We start from the raw sequence: 14,507 nt of genomic DNA on the forward strand, positions 1-14,507 counted from the left end.
GGTTGCGGGTGCCAACGCCAACGCCAACGCTAACGCCTGCGTTGCGACGGCCGGCAAGTCGTCTGAAAATTAACAACCGCGACGAACGAAATTTCAATTGACCGAAAGCACATCGAGCGGTGGCGCTTGAACGACGCCAACGTTACATACTGTCGTACAGTATACCGAGTTCCATCGTAAAATTTATTTCGACGTACCGCTGCCATATTTTGTATCGTTTTCAAATTCATGCACATCAATCGCATTCGGTAAACATTTCGCGACTCGACGCGCGTTACACCTGTTGGCACGTTCTCAGCGCGTATCGAGAGTTAACAGCATTTCGAAACTATTATAACAATGCAACCAATAATCGTCCCAAAACGTGACTGAAAAATGGTACCAGCAGTCTTATTTATCTTTTGCAAATTGCGAATAACGACACATGCATGCGCCAGATTTATCGCACAGTATATCACTTGTGTTGCTCGGTTGCACGTGTCGAAATAAATAAACTCGCTTGTCGGTGGCATAAGTAATCGTTTGAGAAAAAAAAAGCGATCGATGATTTATCGCCGAGTAACTGCATTATCGAGAAGCAACGACGGATCTACCAACTTACCATCGGCGCCGAATCGATCGAGTTTGATCTTGGAGCCCCTGAGAGCTGTTTTTCTTCTTTACGCGTCGGTCGGAACTCTCTACGATACTACAAATTTACAAATGTACCAATTCAAATTCGAATATTTAATGCTAGTCACTGTTACTCTATCGGCTTTTGTTACAGTCTCGCTACCCGGGACTTTTTCTGAAACGAGATGTTGTTTCCGATAATATTAGACGATCAGATCGGTCAAAGAATTTCATATCGTACCGTAACTAGGTCACGAATAGTTTGTTATGCGTTCAGCCTGAAAAGCTGCGCGATTTATATCAAATACTGACGCAATCGCTACTAAAGAAAGAAATTGGGCCTGCGGTAGGCGTTCGTTGCAACAATCGGAACGCTTTAAATAGCCAGGCGTCAACGTTGCCCTTTTTCTTGATCGTTGGTGAAATCGTTGGAGCAAACATTCTATAGTCGTCGACGACGACGACGACGACGACAAACGTTTATTTCGCGTGAAATAAATTGGACGAACGAAAGGTAAAGCGTCCGCCCTAGCGTGTACGCCCTTAGCGGGCGCGAGCGCGAGCAGTGTAACTCCGTAACAACTCCGTTCTAAAGATGTATTGGAGAAGTGTAAGAAGGGTAGCTATTTCTGGTCGTGGGGAGTCGAGAGACTCGTCGAGAGAGCCCAAACGGCTCTTAGCCACTTGGTACATCGAGTAGTCTGGCGTTCGCCGCGTACCGTAATACGCTTTTCGGCAGAAACCAATACGGGATTCGTGCGCGCGGCCGTGGCGTGACACGTTTACGCGCGCTTCTTTGCTTGCCTCTCCTCCCAGTGATCCGCAAAGTTCTCGCGAGACGACAAACGACAAACCGCGAGTGGAGACACAGACAAGTAGACGGCTCCAGGTTTCCAGGTTTCCAGGTTTCCAGGTTTCCAGGTTTCCAGGAGAACGTGGAATGCACGGATTTACGCGATCGCGCACGTTGCGCCCTGTCTCTTGGCAATTTTGATATTTCGGACTCGTGCGGTTAATTTCGCTGGATCCGTGATCGTCGATCGACGAGATCTGGACGAGACGGGCAGCCGTTTGCAAGAGGCGAAACTACTCGACCGGATTGTCCAACAGGTGATCGAAGCTGTGCGCGTACGCCAACGTATCCCCTATAAAAGTCGAATACGTTTGTCCGACGTACGTACACGGTACAGGTACGGTGCGGCTAACGTGAAAATAGATGGTGGTTGGTGAAGATAGGTGAAAGTGGCGAGGTGGAAACCAATCGTCACGATAAATTTCGACGGAAAAGTTTGGCCCTCGACGTGTGTTAAGATCGTTGATAGAAAAAAGTAAAGAGGCGTCGCTTGACAATCGCGAAATATGTCAAGTTAACGTCAGTCGTTGCTCGATGTCTGTTGCGCCAATCGAGGAGCCGAGGCGGTCAAGAATCCAGGTGAAAATAAATCAAAGGATCGTTTCGGGTGCTTCGTAGGGATGGGCAGTACCGCGAAAGAATAGGCTCTCTTTTCTACGACGAGGAAATCGTCGAATTGGCCGACTACCAGCCACGGAACGAAGAAGAACTCTCACGGAATCCTCGGAGGCATCCCGCACGTAAAAATAAACCGTGGCTCTCGAGCCGACGCGACGCGACGCGACGCGGCCCGGCAACGGGTTCGACAAAAACTTTTTAACGAGCACGCGATGAATACGTCTCGTGGCGTACAGGTTTCGATAGATTTGCGCGACACTCGTATATCGTACACTCCAAAGTTGAACGGTTTACGTAAATTACGTAGAATGACGTTGACGATCCGGAAAGAAATCGGACAATGTTACCGTAGACGTTTGCAAATGGGATAACTTGGCGATTAATTGGACCACGAGATCCGTAATGAGATAAATTATGAACAAGACGGAGAAAACATCAGCCGACTCACGGATGGACAGCGGATGGATTAACCGACGCCACGGTGGTCGCCAGGAAGTCACGAGCAAACGATCGAAAACAAGAGTCGACGGTGTTCGTTACCAGAATGCCAAGTTTCTAGCCAACGCTGACACCAGCAAACCCTGACCAGGCGTTTATCGAACGGGAAAGAACCGAGTTTAGCGCCTCGTTCGGAAATAAAGCATAGCGTAAATAAAGTATCAGACGGAAGCGCTATCGATGATCCTGTGAGCTCAACAAAGAGAACCATGTCCTTTTGCAGGATAACGGGGCGTAGCAGGGGTCTTCCGAAGCCCAACTATTTCCCGTTGCTACCTCCCATTAGTCCAGCCGACGCGAAACGCTTCTGTCGTATCACCGGCAAGTCCTACGGTCTGCCTACTCATCACTACATTCCAGTTCTACTCGGTGTGCACACGCACGACAAATCGAAATGCAAAATCACCAACGCCTCGGGACTCGGACCGCACCACTACACCGCTGGTTTCGTTGTGGGCGAGAAAAAAAAACACGTGATCCTCAAGGACTATCGGTACGTGTTCCCGATCCTAGAAGGCGAGGGAGACCAACAGAGAGCTTTGAGAGAGCTGCTCGACGCGAAACACCCACCGGCCGAAGAGGAACAGTCGAAATTCGTGTACACCGTGGAAGAGCGAAGATGCAGTCTAGTATTTCCATCCAGACTGGAAGCCGCTGTCAGAGACGGAGACGTCAAAGACGTGATGCTCTCCAGGGACTGCGATACAGTCCTGTTCAGACTAAAGCAGGGGAAAAACGTGTCGGTGGATTTCAAGAATCTGAAGGACTTTGATCACCTCTACGATGGGCTAGGACCTAGAGAAGATGTGTTGAAGGAGAGAGAGAAGCAAGAGGCGGAAGCTAGAAAAAGGAAGAGAAAGAGACAAGCTGGACTAACGTACGCCAAGAAGATCTTCGAGGAGAAGGAAAGAGCTGCCGACGAAGAGGAGCTCAAAAGGACGAAACAGCTGAGGCTCAGAAGCGTCAAGGAAGAAACGACGGAAGAAAAAGTGGAGAACTGGAGACACGTAGACCTGGAACAAGCTAGGAACAGAGCTTGCGATTTGATCTCGATTGCGAGCTCGCCGAAAGACGCGGCAAAATGGATACCGCAAACTTTGGACTGGAACTCGGAATCGTTCCAGAATCCAATCAAGCCGCCATTGGTTCCCGTGATAGACAAATTACCGACGCCTGTCGTGGCAGAGCCTAGACTCGTGGAACAGGATGCTTCGTCCGCGTGCACGAGCCCTATTTCGGACAGCACCGCCGGATTCGAAGCGATATCGATCGTGAAGCCATTCGCGCCGCTAAACATAGAGGCGGACGCGGCCCTCCAATCGGCGATACAAACACAGACACAGACACAGACACAGACCGTTCCAGGCAGCGGCAGCGATTCGAGGGAACCGTCCGCGTCGAATGTGAACGCGAAACTCTCCAAGGCCGGCAAGGACGCGCTAGATCAGTTACCTCGCGTGGACGAAATTGCAGAGCTGGTGCAAACTCTCCGCAAGGGTAAGGAAACGACCGTCCACAAAATTAAAGGTCTCAAGTTGGACATAAAGTCTGCCCAGAGATTTATCGCCGGGCAGACAGTGGAGACGCCAAACGGACCTATTTTCGTGCCTGGCCAGACGTTGCAAACACCTCAGGGTCCTGCTTTCGTTCCGGGCTTGACGGTCAACACTGCCGACGGTCCTGTCCTCGTTCCCGGCCAAATTTTCAACGTCAAAGAACAGGACGCGAGAGAAACGGCTGTTTTCGTGGCAGGACAAACATTGCCAACCGAGCAAGGTAGCAAGTTTGTTCAAGGCCAGACCTTCCACACCAGCGAGGGAGCCAGATTCGTGCAAGGTCAGACCGTGCTAACCGACGAGGGTCCCAAGTTCGTGGCTGGTCGAGTAACGCAGGATGGATCGTTCGTTCCCGGCCAGACGATCGTCACCGCGGATGGACCGCGGTTCGTGCCAGGTCAAACGGTCACCGATCATCGCGGAGAACAGATATTTGTTCCAGGACAGAGCGTACAGATTGGCGAATCCTGGCAATTTGTCCCGGGCCAATGTATAGAGTGTTCGAGCGGAGAGTCGAAATTCATACCGGGTAAAACGATCCAAACTCCTCAAGGTCCGCGATTCATTCCCGGCCAGTACGTTGCCACGAATTCCGGAGAGAGCCGCTTCGTCCCTGGGATCCCGAAAGATACGGAACAAGGAACGGCGTTCGTTCCAGGTCTGACACTGGACACTCCGAAGGGGCAAAAGTTCGTCGAAGGTCAGATCTTGAAGACACCGGAAGGTGAAAAATTTGTTCCAGGTCGAAGCAGATCGAGCAACAACGAGGGCTTCGAGGGCTTCAAGGGCTTCGAGTTCGCCGCTGCCAGCAAGTTCGATCAAGTCGTGTTTCACGATGCAGGTCCGATCGGTATACCCGTTGACCCGAACACGGCAAACGTTTCTACTCAAAAGAGCGAGATATTCGGTCACATGGTCCAGACGGAGAGGGGCGTTGAATTTTATCCCGAGGACACGAAAAAGCTACCGGAAGGGAAGAGAATCGTTCCAGGGCAGCTGGTACGTGGCGGTGGAAAGGATGGTCCACGATTCGTGCCAGGCGTGATGACGGAGGATGGCTTCTTACCCGGGCAGATCGTTATGACGGAGAAGGGGGAACAATTCGTGCCCGGGCAGGTGATCGACACCAGCAGCGGTCCGAAATTTGTCCCTGGTCAAATGGTCGAGACTCGAACCGGTGCGAAATTTGTTCCTGGTCAAACCGTGGAAACTGCGGACGGTCCCCGTTTCGTACCAGGTCAAATCGTCGAGACAAAAGTTGGTCCCACGTTTATTCCTGGTCAGGTGATCTCCACGGACGACGAAGGCTCGCGATTCGTACCTGGTCAAGTGGTAGACACTCCAGACGGTCCTAGATTCGTGCCGGGTCGCGTCGTAGAATCCGGAGAGCTAGGAGTGACTTTTGTACCTGGTCAGATAGTCCAGACCGAAGAGGGGCCGCGATTCGTTGCCCCCGATTTAACCGACACCCCGGAAGGTGAAGTGGAGTTTTCCGTTCAAGGTTTCGAAGTCACGCCGGAAGAGCTGCGGCTGTTGAGGCCTCAGCATCTGCACTACAATCCTCACGTCGAGCATCACGGAGAGACCAGCATCGACGCTAGAATGCTTCGACAGTTATCAGAGGCAGGCTTGTCGGTGGGACGAAAAGTAACCACGGACCTACCGGCCGTCGACGTTGACGTCGATCCAAAGGCAGTCGCTCTGGAACACGCTCTGGTAATGGCAGAGAAACTCGGATTACACGGCGATACCGCGGTGAAAATGGCACAAATTGTGTCAACCGTTGCTCAGTTGGCGAAAAATATTGCCGTTAAACAGGAACTGGAGGAATGTCGGGCGACTGCTACTTCCAAATTGACCAACGGCGTCGGATGTTGGTTCGCAAACGACCAACGAACCGGAGGCCAACAGAAAAAGGAGAATAGGAAGGACGATTGGCTAAGAAACGCGGTCAAGACCGCGATGTCCAGCGCTGTCGCAGCCATTGCGAACCAGTCGGTCGACACCGAGGACGTCGAGCAGAATTTCGTTTACTCCTCCATCAGCGAAGCTTTCAACGTTCTTTTGCGGCAAAAGAACACCAGCATAGAGGAGTCGGTCGAAGAAATGTTACAGATACTTTTGATTCCGCAGAACCGAAGCAGTCTATGTAGCTCGGCTTTGTTGGAATTGCTAGAAACCCGAAACAACAAACTGGAGATTCTCAAGTCCACGGTCGACGGCCACTGTTTGAAAGACGACGTGGTTTTGGACAGATTGTCGATGGTTCTCGAGGAAGAAAACGGAACGGATCTGGTTGGGGCAGCGTTCAGAACAGTCTCGAAGAATGACTCGGAATTGGTCTCTCGAGTACTCCGAAAAGTCTCCGAAGAGGTATCAACGATCGAAACGGAAAAGGAAGCGGTCGATACGGTCCACAGAGCGATCGTCCATGCCGTCAGAGAATCGAGCGAAATTCGTGTCCAGGAACTGCTCGTAGACGATGCCAACGGAGAAAACGTCCGAGAAATGCTCCTTCAGGCTGTAGGATTGGCCAGAGCTTTGGGTATGTCCGATACTGCTACGAGCCTTCTAGCAGTGGTCAGCGACGAAAAGTCGACGCGCGCGTTAGCCAGCGACAGAGTGACGTTGGACGTTCTGAGAAGGTTGACCGTAATGAGGAAACTAGCCGAGGAAAGGCCACCTTTCGTCAACGTTCTGGGACAACTCTGCAGCGACCCAGAATTGGCGAGAACCGATCCGCGACTCCGAACTCTCGTCAGAGAAAGCGCCGCTCTGATGATCGTCCCCGAAGATGCACCTTTGCAATCATCGGCAGACGTACCAACGGCTTTGCTTCGTTCCGACAACAGTCTGGCGATGGAGGAGTTCCTTTTGAGAACAAGTCACAGATCCTCGAGCATTTTCATGATCTTGAAACAGGGACTGCAGGCGGTGGTTCCCCGAGAAGCCTCCAGATCGGTACTGACCGGTCAAGTGGCCTATACGGTACTCGACGAGGATGGAATCCACCATTTCGAGCCGCTTCACGTATTCTCGGCGCTCAGACTCAATCGTCCCACCGCTCATCGTTTCTCCATGTACTGTTGTCCCGTCGCCAAAGAAGAGGATGCGGACGTTGAGATGCTCTCCACGTTCACCGGGACCACTTCGATCGCGAGCAGCTTGGACGGATCCGGCAACGGCACGTATCATCAGAGGCAAGAAAACAACGGTGTCGTTATGTCAAGGTCGGATCGATCTCGCGGATACTCTGCTAGCAGGGAAAACACGCCGAGTCTTCGGAGATTGAGCAGTTTCCAGCAAGAGAATAGCTGTGAGCGGGTAATGTTAAAGGATTCGAGAGTTTGTCGATAGTACGCCATTTGCGCTTTCTTCCACGATTCGTTCTTTAAACCTGTTTAGATTTAGGTGGAATTTACTCGAAACCTTTTCGAGAAAAACTTGCGATACAAGTACAAGAACTCGCGGCAGTATACATCTTTGCGTTTGTTACAGAAATCCTTGGACAATTATATCGTCGTGAAGGATTACAAGAGCGAGACGGATGGATTCACCGTGAACGTTGGCGACATCGTCGAGGCCCTCGAATATGCCGATCCAGCCAAGTAAGCGGCCTCCAGTCGGTTCGCTTCGTATGTAAAACGAAGGGAAACAAATTTTCAACGGTGTCTTGTTGGATCGTTGACTTTGCGTGTCAGAGCACAGCCGCACTAAAATCTATTTCCGTGTGTGTGCGTGTGTGCATGCAACGCGTGGCAGGCCAAAAATAATACTCGCCGCAGACCCTATATAGTCTACGCGTGTACGGATAGAAGCCATGCGATCTGTCACTTTTGGAAAAAGTCTTTACTTGTACGCGATTTTCTAACACGTTCGAACGATGCATGTCTTCTTTGGAAGAAACGCAATTCGATATTGTCTGATTCCGAATCTTTGACCATGGTACGAGGAAACGTTTAAACGCTATTAACAATTAATCCTGTAAATCGCTGCTGTAACACCGCTTTACGCAACTTGTCCTTTTCCTTACGATCTTTACATTACACAAAAAGAAAATATAAAAGATGGTGAAACGTTAACGCAGCTCCAAGTCGCCAACAGAAATTAACGGCACTGCCGATCCACGTGTCAAAACGTGACGAATCAGCCCGTGTAGATTTCTCCGTTGCTTATTTTCGCGGCGATATTTTTACGCGGAACGACGTTTCGCCGGCGGCGTTTCTCGCAGGAGCGTTTATAAAATACGTCGAGGGTGCGGGAGCATGCGAACGCAAACGGAAAATTTCGCGAGATCCACGGACACGCGAAACTCCGACAACCTCGAATCGTCTTGCAACAGCTACCATTCTCGCGACTCGGTTCGATGGACCGTCTCCGCCGCCGCCGCCGCCGCCGCCGCTGCGCCGACGAAAACAAAACAATCGTCACGTTAAACCAGTGGTTCTTATCATTTTTAGGTCGACGGCACAATTTTCATTGCCTAATTGGTTATCTTTCGGAGGTGCGTGATTAAGAATCACCTCGATCATCGAACTCGTCGGACCCACGATTGGGGAAATCTTGTCCACGTAAAGAACGTTAACTGCTACAAATAGACTAGCCCGCTATAAATATGCTCCGTAAACTGAATAACAAAAAAGTGCAAATGCCTGGCAAAAGTCTGAAAGCATCGCGGGATTCGCGCGCATTTAACGCATCGCTAACCCGCTTCGATTAACGAAGAATAATATTTAGTCTGCATGGAAAGCTCGAGTAAAACGGGCAGGAGCCCGAACCGAGGATCTATTCCGGGTGTTTGACCGTGTTGTAGAAAGATCAAGCTGGATCCTGATCTGGAGATCGGACAGGTCGGCGATGTGCTGGACAACTCGGCAGCGTGGCACAAATTGTCGGTACGGCCGCGTAGGAAACACGCCGATCCTCGTGCACGAAACATCGCGAGATCGAGTTCGGATACCAGCCTTCAGAGGTAAAGTATCAAGTCACCTTCTCGATAGCGAAATTTACGTTCCGAAAAGACCAGTTGTTGCTGTTGCGAAAACAAATCTCGAGTAAACCGAAGAAACGTCAAGATCGATTACGACGCGACGGATACCGGCAAAGATCATCGACTCGATGCTCCGCATTGAACTCTGCAGACTTGGCCAAGGGCGCGTCATCGTCAGGCCTCGAGGCGCTACCGGTCACTGAAATATAGTCTCGGCAGCTGCGAGCCAAACGACAAATTGCGTTTCGTCAACCATTACTGTTGTAGCTACGCGATCGTTTTCGAATTTGTCAGCATTTGAGTCGTGACAGAATCGAATGAATACGACAATGTGAATCTGTAGATGAATCGATGGAAAGCTTGCGAACGTCGCATCGCGATTCGTTCGAACAATAACAGAACAACGGTCGAACGGTGAGGAAAGCGAACGCCTTCATTGAACGACAAAGACTCGATGCAAAAGCGACAGCGAAACCGAAACCGCGTTTACACCGACGCGCACGACTAAATCCGTGCACGAAATATAGCAACGACAGGTGCTCCGGTCAAACAGTAGCCTACACGCATTATGTTAACGGTGAAGCCAATGAACTCGTCGTATTTCACCCCCCACCCCAACCCCCTATCCTTCGCGATCGTACCGAAACGACTATCTAACCCAGTATTTTACAAAGTAAAGGAAAAGGAGGTAGGCAATGTGTGGTGGCACCTTCGACACACAGTTCAAGGCGCCGCGAACAAAAATTTATTCGGAGACGGTTCCCGCGATTAGCTCTCGGCCAACAAAATCACAAATTCGATACCGTGCCAATTAACGAATTCGCATCGAATTTAAATAGCTAGTGTCAGCAATCGTAGGTGACGTTGAAACGAATTGTATGGATAATTAAGTAAACGCAAATTTACGTTAGCCGACCCGATCGCTTTCGCGTCTTTTAGAAAAGTTGTGACATTTTTAGAATTTATTTCTGGAAATGCGTTGATTTAACGCTAAATGTCGCATCTAAATAAGTTTCGATTACGTAATTTAGCGAATAACGTCTTCTTCCGTTCTATTGGCTTGCCAAACTCGATTCCTAGGAAGGCGAAATAACGGTCAGGTCTGAAAATAAGTTCGCGCAAAGGTAAGGTTCAAGCTGAAACATCGATTCACCGGTACTTGTTCGGCAACGAGTAACAAGTACGCTGTTTACTATTTACCACGGTATAACATCGAGAAGTTGCATTATTGGATTTCTTGTAACTTTGAACAAACCTGCGCTGTTATACCTGTGTGTGTGTGTGTGTGTGTGTGTGTGTGTGTGTGTGTGTGTGTGTGTGTGTGTGTGTGTGTGTGTGTGTGTGTGTGTGCGTGTGTGTGTGTGTGTGTGTGTGTGTGTGTGTGTGTGTGTGTGTGTGTGTGTGTGTGTGTGTGTGTGTGTAAAATTGGATTGGATTTATAGAGTACGATATACGATATACAGTTTCCATTTATTTTCGTTTTGTTTTGTGTTTAATCGGCACGATGCTTGTTTTACCACCAAACATTGGATGGATTCACTGTATTCGGAGCTTTTCACGCTTTGAATACAAACACGCAAACAATTTTTCCGCTGACATTAGAAATAGACCGGAATATGACTAATTACCAAAAATACACTTCTCTCGGGTTATTAAAAGGAATAGGTAGATGGACGAGTGCGTGGGCGACGAAAAGTTATATTTGAATTTAGCGAGTAACAGTAACGACAGGCTCCCTATTCTCGCGTTCGTTCATTCAACGAAACGCAAAATTTCTTGGCCGCCCCTTTGGCTCGTTAGGCCTTGAATTCACCAATACCATTTCAAGCGAACCATTTCCATTATACCTCCCAACGATGGAAATGGATTCGGTCTACATAAATTTATCTCGGACATCAATTTTTGTCAAATATTTATTTATTTTTCTTTCTTCTTTTATTTCGCAGAGTGTATGTTCGTACAACCGATTCAAGGGAAGGATGGTTGCCTATGTCCATCTTGATGCAAACCGCTCTCAGCGAGGACTCTGCGACTGGACACCGACCCGAGGATTCGCATTTTCGAAGAGAGTGAGTTTGTTAACCATAATCAAAATAAGCGATTAAAGCAGCTCGAGAGAAATGACTATCCTTCGCATGGCGAAATTCTTCGAAAAGCGATACATTTTTATAAGCCAAGAACAAGAACAAACACAACGATGCTTCCTCGGTTTGAATAGGTCGAGTGAAAAACTGATTTCCGTGTGATTCCCTTAGCTAACCGATAATCTTTCGTAGGGCTGTAGTGAAAGAACTGGTCGAGACCGAGGAAGAATTTGGCAGAGACCTACAGCTGGTCGTCGAACGTTACTTGAATCCGCTCGACAATCCAGACGTACCACGGGTCGTGCGCGACAACAAAGACATCATTTTCACGAACCTGAAGCAAATCGCCGATTTTCACAATACGTATGTATACAGGCTCAACTAGCATCGGCAAAAGATACAAGTTCACTGCGACACTTTCCATCTGACATTGATCGAACGCGAATTCACGAACGCGAATCGAGCGTGTCCTCGCTTCGATGTACCATCAACGAATGTATCGAGCACCAACGTCTCGGCGCGGCGGCGTGGCTACTCACTATTCACGCTTATACGGCGCGACGTCCGTTCAAGATAAATGCACACCTTTAAACGTACAACGACTATTCGCACAGTGATTCACGCAAAGAGCGCAAGATACGATAAATATTCGTATAAAAAATATACGTCCGCGTTCACCCGTAATTTAATATGTATCAGACCCGTCACGATCCTCTCTACCTGTCGATTTGTATCCGAGTTGAACGAAAAAAGATGAAACACACGCAAACACGAACACATCGTACACGTTTACCAGCATACGTTTCTTTTCCTTTAGCAAAGCGAAACGACGTAAGTTGTGCGAATAAGGCATATTTTTGTGTGGCCGTGTGTTTCGTGGTAATTAATCTTATGCAGTATTTAATACGATCGAGTTGTTTCAAAAGTGTGCAGCACCTTTCCTCGTATTTAAGAGCACGCTTCCGAATCGTACTGCTCACCGTGTCCCAATATCTCGGAAATGAGTTTTTTAAAGAATTATTCATTAATACATATAATAATATAATTTAGTATGATGCTATCGATAACACTGTCCTATTTAATAAACTTGGAGTGGTTGCGATGGTGTTGCGAATAGTTAGCGAACATGTCCCGAATTTAATAGTAAATGTTGCCCTCCTATACCTTAAATGTCGCATTGAAACGATCGAGGATGGACTCGTTCGCCGCGTAGGCATGGCGTGTGGTTTAGCGTGGAAATTAATTCGAGCCTTACTTAGATCGTTCGGCAGGGTGTTGATCGAGGGTGTCAAATACTATGCGGATCAGCCACGTATGCTCGGCAAAACATTTTTACGACTGGTAAGTGAATGAAACATATTTTATTGCGATTTCAACTATCGAATTGTATTTTCTTTTTAATTTGAATTTTATTCAAACATCGTTTCGATGAATCTAACGGAACGCCTATGTTTGACAATGTATTATAGTTTGCTCTCGAGATTTGGCAAAATGTTAACGATACGATATCCTAATTAAAAATTACTGCTCTAGGAGAGAGATTTCGACAAACACGTGGCCTACTGCAGGGACGAACCGGGTGCTCAAGAGTTTCTACAGATGAACGACCCCGTACGGGAATACTTTGAGGTCAGTTAGTCGATAATTAAACGCATCGATTAGTATCCATAGTACCGTATGGGTAATAATTGTATCTTTGAGAACTTGTACACAACAAAGTTTGAATATTGGAAAGTTGCCGCGTTTCGCGAAGCGAACTAACTAAGACGATAAGAAAGATTTCCGTTCGATGAGTTTGTAGTTTGCCATTTCGACGCTAGGATCCACGATACCGCGGCATCTTTGGCCCAAATCAAAAAGCAATTTGCTTTCCAACGATTTCGTACGCGCGCTCTCGATCCGTTCGTCAGGATTCTCCGCGCTTCGATGAATTATAATTATCTTTGACAATAATTTACTTTTACGAGCGTTTCACGTGTTATCCTCGTAATCGTTTCACATATATTTCTTTTTAAATAAAAATTTACTTTTTCGATATAATTTTGCGCGCAAATCGTACAATGTCTGCCGGACGAAAAGACTTGCGGGATATTCCGCGGTGGCCGATAGTTTTGTCCATGGAAATCGGAGGAAATTTCGCGATTACATAACAAGCGGGGGTAAGCGGGCGTCTGTCCAGCCCTCGAAATAGCTCGAGTTTATTCTTAACGCGCGGGGAACATCTTTCGCTTCTGTTGCTTATGCGCGAGAGTCTCGCGGCCAAGACGCGTGCTTTGAAAAGAAAGGAGGAAAGTGCCACGTTATCGAGCAGTGATGTCAGGATCGCTGCTGTCATTTCGCGATAACAGGAGCCGGTGTAACCCTTCTTAGACGAGAAAATGGAGCATTCAACGCTGAGAGCTATACATACATGTATATGTATGAATGTATGTATGTCGGAGCAACATTGTATGTAACTGTTAGCAGCGTTAGCATACTAACCCACTGCTCGTGGGTGGCCCCAAAAGTATACCGAGCTACGACGCCGACGCCGACGCCGACGCCGACGCCGATGCGTCGTTTCGTTACATCAAATCCGTTGTTTGCTTTTTTCTCATGATTCGTCGCGTTATTTCTGGAACTTGACTCAAGATCAGCAAAATTTTCACAACTCGTGGACAATCGCTTAATAACGTAAAAATTAAAATTAGATCGCGCGATACAAGTTTAAACGTGTCTGGTTTCAAAGGCGCCTTAGGGACGTTAAGATTTCTCGTTTATTATTTACGTTAGCATTTACGAGGCGGTACTGTCCGTCGTTTGTAATTTAAATGTACGTTCCATTTATTTTTGCCGCGCTCGTTAGAATCCATTCGACGCGAAAAGGGTTGAAAAACGAGACTAATCAAGGGACGATCCGGAGACTGTTCGCGTTGTTTTTGTGCGTGGTCAGTCCACGAGTTCGTTCGGCGTCTAAGTATAGACGTGGCCGTATTGGTCTGGTGGCGGGTGATTTTCGGTAACCACCGACTGCGGATCCCCTTCGAGGAAGAGAATCAACGGAAGAGCAGGGACTCGATCCAGTCTGCGACCAGTCGCGGCATCTTCCTCGAACCGTCTACTCGAAACACGAACAACCGTGTTTTCTGTTTACCTCCCTTGACCCCGGTTAACGTGTGTTTGTGTTAGCCCTTCCGTCGACGTCGACGTGAGGCGTCGTCGTCAGCGCCGGTGCTTTTTTTTGTTTCCGTTTCCGTTTCCGTTTCCGTTTCTCTTCAATCCGCGTTCTTCGTCAATCGAACATTGTTTCATCCGAT

At 48.3% G+C, this 14,507-nt stretch overlaps 1 protein-coding gene across 10 annotated transcripts in view; it reads left to right on the forward strand.

The window, feature by feature from the left end:
• The window catches only part of LOC128893481 (obscurin-like), a 38,992-nt gene that overhangs the window by 4,869 nt on the left and 19,616 nt on the right, over positions 1-14,507 (forward strand). For 3 of the 10 annotated variants that reach the window (XM_054154444.1, XM_054154445.1, XM_054154446.1), the window contains exons 4-9: positions 7,636-7,745; positions 8,951-9,109; positions 11,074-11,196; positions 11,404-11,574; positions 12,471-12,552; positions 12,745-12,840. In XM_054154444.1, coding sequence (XP_054010419.1) covers positions 7,636-7,745; positions 8,951-9,109; positions 11,074-11,196; positions 11,404-11,574; positions 12,471-12,552; positions 12,745-12,840 — 741 coding nt within the window. Of the gene's footprint in view, positions 1-1,349; positions 7,462-7,635; positions 7,746-8,950; positions 9,110-11,073; positions 11,197-11,403; positions 11,575-12,470; positions 12,553-12,744; positions 12,841-14,507 lie in introns of those variants that run through there. The other 7 variants (XM_054154437.1, XM_054154440.1, XM_054154442.1 and 4 more) reach the window with 5 other exon arrangements.

This window comes from Hylaeus anthracinus, unplaced genomic scaffold (genome assembly GCF_026225885.1).
Source record: "Hylaeus anthracinus isolate JK02 unplaced genomic scaffold, UHH_iyHylAnth1.0_haploid 3, whole genome shotgun sequence".
Lineage (NCBI taxonomy): Eukaryota > Metazoa > Arthropoda > Insecta > Hymenoptera > Colletidae > Hylaeus > Hylaeus anthracinus.